Genomic DNA, 5,859 nt, shown 5'->3' with positions numbered 1-5,859 from the left:
ATTAAAGGTAGGCCTACTCACCAAATTACAGTAGATTACATCAATTGTTGTGCCTTACTGTACCTAGATACGAGTACAGTAATCAGTTATCTTCATCTGTTTCCTGTTACTTGCCCAATACACACTTTCTAAATTATGTTCAATGTCCATATCAGAGAAATTCAGGAATGAAAATGACGTTACATACGAGGTTGATGCATTTGTGCATGTCGTACTAAGCAAGGTATAAAAACAGTTGCTTTATGAGGAATTAGTTCGTACCATTGAATATTGACGCAATAGACAAGGTGTCGCAGAAACCGATGTTGCTATAACCAAGTTTTACTGTATTTTACTTTCAGGTAGGTAAAATCTAGTGTGGTTTATACATGCACAAATATGGCAATTATCTTGTTTGTCATCCTTTGTGGCACCATTCTGATCTAGGTTTCTGTTATTTTTTCCTTACAGACCTTCCTTCATCCCAGACCTCCCACTACTCCATCTCACATTTGTCTTCTGTCGTTATGGACTCTGCAGTCTGCAGTCTATTTATGTCACTCTTGGTTCTGGTTCAAGTTTAAGTTCTGTCTTCCCACAGCCTCCACTCTTACATCTGTCTCCACAGTGTTTTGTGTTCATTCTGCATTCATTTCTGCTTGGTTAGTCTACCTCATTACTGTCTTCCAATACATTACTGAAAGATGTCCTGGTTATTCTCCCACTCTTTGTTAACTTTCCAGTTCTCTTGTAGATTTTTATGGCATTTCCTCTGAAGATGTTACTTTCTTATCCCTTATTCTGTCTGCTGGGTATTCCAATAAGGAATCTCTTTGGGTCATGTACCATGTACTACTCCCAATTATTAGGTATAGTATGGAACATTTATATAAAATTATTTTGCCTTCTTTCTAATATTTTATATTTTTGTAATTCATCAATATTACTTAATGAAATAATTAGTTACACTTAACTGGAGTGTGCATTACAAGTTGCCAAATCAATTAGTATCTGATTTTAGGCTTTCACAGTGGTTAACTGTTGAGGTCACTTCTGTTCTTGGGTTGTTAAACTGTGTGATTTTGGGCAATGTTGCTAACATTTTGGAGAAGCGTGTATCTCCACAACCTTGGCAATATAACTCACAGTCAAATTGTGTAACAACCTAAGAACAGCAGTATCATCAAATCAATTACTGTCCATTCATATTAGTGTAATGTTAACTCCACTTTACATGAAACTCAAACCAAACTTCATCAGATTTCAAAAAGATTTTTCACCATACAAAAATTTATGCACAGCATAAGATACAAAACTCACTGGGCTCTAAAACTTTTAATTGAAATATTTTTCATCGTTGTCCATGTTTAACAAACTGCCAAGAAACACAATTTCTGACTATGCACTGTGATATCTGTAGTTTGATTTACTTTACAACCATGAATTTATGTCTATAATAAATTAATGTCAGAGCCAATGAAGTATGAAAAATTACACAGAATTCCTGTGGAAAGAATTGGGTTTTCATACAGGCAACATTCCACTCTTCTGTTGTCAGTTCATGTGTGTTTTGGGTTGCAGGGCATTCAATATGAAGCACTGAGATATCTCACTGGAGAGTGTAACTATGGTGGACGAGTAACTGATGAGTGGGATCGTCGTACATTGAACACTATCCTGGCAAAGTTCTACTGCACTGATATTGTTGAAAAGGATGTATACTATCTCTCTCCTTCTGGTAAGTTTAAGCATTCAGATGATATTGCACTGTTAGGATGTCAGTTTGTGTGTGGACCAACAATACGTATGTACTGGGGAGGTATACCAGTGAGGTTGAATACAATTCTTTAGGTTACCAAAGCTATATATTAATGTAGATTTAAGTAATGATGCTAGCACCAAATTGAAGAACAAATGTGAGTGATGAATGGATAATGCTGTGGTGCTATCTGAGCATTTGTCTTCTAGGACTGGGGATAACCATGAAAAATCTCAACTCAAGTCACAGAAAAGCTGACCTCTGAACCAAAAAGATGGGACTTCCCCAGTAAGGAATAGAAATGATGAACATTTGAATATAAAATTTACATGACTACTTTTGTTGTGGGCCGAGGTTAACTAGACTGGATTTATCCCCAAGCAGACACAGTCTAGGAGTAAGCTTAATATTGACCTGATGGGCATGTTATGAAGCAAAGTTTAATTTGCATGTTAGCTGTTTGTAAAAATTAATATGAACAAGAATATTGTTTTGTGATACTAGGTGGTTCAAACATGACCGGGACTGATTTTTTTGTAAACAAGCTGCACTGCGCAGCAGCTGTGCGACCTTGAGAGAGTGAAGCCACAACCTCCACCCTCCCTCCTGTTAGGGTTAGAACCTGTTCACTCCTGTCTGGAAGTTGCTAGAGTGATGAGTGAACAGAAGGTACCGCGGAGCGTGGAACAATGCATTGTGATCAAATTCCTCATTGGAGAAAACGTCCCGTCCGCTGAAATTCACCACAGACTCCAACAACAGTATGGGGAAGAGTGTCTCTCACGGAACCATGTGTTTGAGTGGTGTAAGTGCTTCAGAGAGGGCAGAGAGCTTGTGGAGAATGAACCACATGATCGTCGGTCGTGAACATCTGTCACCAAGCCAAACATTGATTGTGCAGACGTGCTTTTCGTGAGAATAGGCATATCACTATCAAGGAACTTGGAGCAATGCTGTCCATCAGTGTTGGTAGTGTAGAAGACATCGTGAAATACCACCTGCACTATCACAAGGTGAATGCACGGAGTACCATGCACTTTGATGGACATGAACAAAATGCTGTGCACGCAAGCTGCCAGTCGTCTCCTACAGCAGTTTGAAGTTGAAGGTGATGCATTTTTGAAGTCTGTAGTGACCACCGATGAAACGCGGGTGCACTACTTCATTCCCGAGTCCCAGCAATCATCACGCGAGTGGCAGCATACCAGTTCTCCCAAACCCAAGAGAGCGTGGAGGAGCCGTTCGGCTGGAAGAGTGATGGCAACGTTCTTCTGGGACTGGCAGGGGGGTATCCATGTAGACTTTTTGACAGATGCCAGAACAGTCAATGCAGCTTATTACTCAGACCTCCTGGCAACAGATGTGAAGGAAAAGATCCGATCCAAGCAGAAGAGAGGTGGAAAGCGGGTAGCCTTCCTTCAAGACAATGCACGCCCCCATATGACCAAAACAACAATGGAAACCCTCCGGATATTGAAATGGAACCTTCTGACACATCCGCTGTACAGTCCCGATTTGGCACCAAGTGATTTCTACCTGTTTGGAAGGCTCAAATCAGACTTGCAAGGCATGTGGTTTGTTGACAACGACGCTGTCATCCAGAATGTTCAGGAGTGGATACGCCGCCAACCACAAAACTTTTTTGAAAAGGGTATCAGGATGCTTCCAGAACGTTGGAAAAAATATGTTGACTCTGGAGGGGAGTACGTTGAAGACTGACATGTGAAGTAAGTGTTTGGCAATTTTGGTTATAAAAACAAATCAGTCCCGGTCATATTTGAACCACCTTGTATGTTATACCAAATAATGTGGTACATCTACCAAACTATACTTTACTTACTTTACTTTATTTATTGCATTCCATCAATACATACAAGGTCAAACTAACCTATTGGATATAGAATCTGTCATGTTTAAACAAAATATACATTCATAACCATGTTTGAACATAAGATAATAAAATACACATTCCTAACCCATACAAGGACAAATGAAAACACTAAGAACCACTATTAATTAGTGCAGTCCTATACAATAATATAAACACTGATACAGGTGCAGTAGATACATAAGCTGTGTAATTATATTATCCATAGGAGAGACAAAATGTTCATTGAGAAGTTGATTTACAATAGTCATCAATACTATAAAAAGCATGTTCAGTGAGATAGCTTCTTAATAAAAGTTTGAACTCTTTAATATCTTTGGATAGCAATTTAATGTTTTGAGGGCAAGTAGTTATAAATCTTGCTACCTGAGAACAGCACTCCTTTCTGAACTATTGATAGATTTGTAGAAGGTAAATATAAATTGTGATTATAACGTGTGTTGATATCATGAATATCAATATTATCTATAAAATGATTTCTGTTCTTGACGACAAAAAGAAGGAGAAAATGTACTGAGACTGAAGTGGCAATATTTGTAATTTTTTAATAATCCGCGGCATGAATCAAGTCTACTCGAACCAGATGTAACTCTTATTATTCTTTTTTTTAATTTTGAAGATACTCTCATTATGAGGGGCATTACCCCAAAAGATAATACCATAGGACAACAAAGAATGTACATAGGAATAATAGATCATCCTCATTGATTCAAGTGACATAAACAGCTTTATTGCCCTTATTGCATATGACATCACAAACCAGAAGTCTGTAATCTTGACATTCACCACTGGGAGAAATTCAAATCACAAATACTTATATGAAATTTGACTGGAATTATCTAATTACGTTAGGAGTTGAAAGATTATAACAAAATGTTCATACTGATACTTCCTATCCAGTAGGTAACAGGACTCTTTATCATATGCAAATCTGCCGGAACTTGAAGCTATCTACTCACTTCCATTTAATGCCACAGTTAATAAATGTTTAGAACTTTACCTCCACTCTCCCATACATATTCACAGTTCAGTGTTTTAGCACAGGGAGAACATCTCTTTACCTTTGGTGGCAACTGACATGGGCCAATGTAACTCAGAATCAAAACCAACAACAACTTAACATGGATTTAGAACATCGGATTTCAGTGGAATCAGACAAATAAATAGATTAAGAGTTCAGAAATTTGAAAACAGAAATCCTTTTTGGATCTTGACACAATGACGCATCAGTTTGGCTTAAAATCAGATTTGTTTTTCAAATCGTCATTCTGTACTAAATTTTATAACAGTTTCTACAGTATGATCTAAGATGCTTAATGGAATCAGATAAATATTGCATGGATCAAGAAGCCTGTAGAGTGTGATTTGTTTGATGCAGATGTCTACTATGTTCCAAGAGGGAAGGAGCATGATTTATTCCTCAATTACACATGCACATTGCCATTCATCACTCACCCTGAAGTGTTTGGCATGCATGAGAATGCTGACATCAGGAAGGACCAGCAGGAGGCAGAGCAGCTGTTCAACAGCATGCTGCTGACACAGGTAGTTTTGATGCATGGTGATCTTGTATCGTTAGAGTAATATACCCATGGTGATTCCATGAACATTTTGGCAGTAACTTGGCAATTATACCAGTTATATTGGCCCACTGTCTCAGACATATTTAAAACATGAGTTAATTCTACTTTTTTCATTTCCTTTCACTGCTGCTCAGGACAGAACTGTAAGTACACAGGGTAAATGCCCTCTGAAAGAACATTCTTCTGAAATGAATAATCTGCTGCTGACTGAATTACAAACACATTCACAGATAGTGCAGCTGGTATTTTCTTCTCCTTCTCCCCTTCCCCCTCACACTCCTCATCTTCCCATCCATATATCTATTTAAATAAAAATGTAAATGTTCGTTTGTTCAAAACCTTAAATCCCTTAAAGTTCTTCACCGATTGCTTTGAAATTTTGACACAACGCTGCATTCGAATACGCGCGTTTTTATATACCTATTATACAGATGTCACACCTGTGACAGGTAAAAACATGCTTCTTTTGAAAAAACAGCGCCATCTGTTGGACGTAAAAGCAACACACGCTATACTAAATATTTTACGATTCCATTTCAGTGTTTCCGATTGCAGTGTTAAATTGGATTTCCATAGATTTCGATTTATTTTCATTTTGATTTAATTATTTCGTGTGACATTGCGTTAGATTGAGCTGTCATTTACCATAG

The 5,859-nt window shown here is 37.9% G+C and overlaps 1 protein-coding gene across 1 annotated transcript in view; it reads left to right on the top strand.

The window, feature by feature from the left end:
* Positions 1–1,560: 1,560 nt before the first annotated feature.
* Positions 1,561–5,859, top strand: part of LOC111864363 (dynein heavy chain 7, axonemal) — a gene marked incomplete at its 5' end in the record, with an annotated part of 12,212 nt that continues 7,913 nt past the window's right edge. Inside the window, 3 exon segments of the mRNA XM_033751409.1 lie at positions 1,561–1,717; positions 5,005–5,171; positions 5,344–5,352. Of these exon segments, the coding sequence (XP_033607300.1) occupies positions 1,561–1,717; positions 5,005–5,171; positions 5,344–5,352 (333 nt within the window).

This window comes from Cryptotermes secundus, unplaced genomic scaffold, assembly GCF_002891405.2.
Source record: "Cryptotermes secundus unplaced genomic scaffold, Csec_1.0 scaffold338, whole genome shotgun sequence".
In the NCBI taxonomy this organism is placed as follows: domain Eukaryota; kingdom Metazoa; phylum Arthropoda; class Insecta; order Blattodea; family Kalotermitidae; genus Cryptotermes; species Cryptotermes secundus.
The sequence above is the reverse complement of the archived record's forward strand: the minus strand, read 5'-3'. Positions and strand labels throughout refer to the sequence as shown.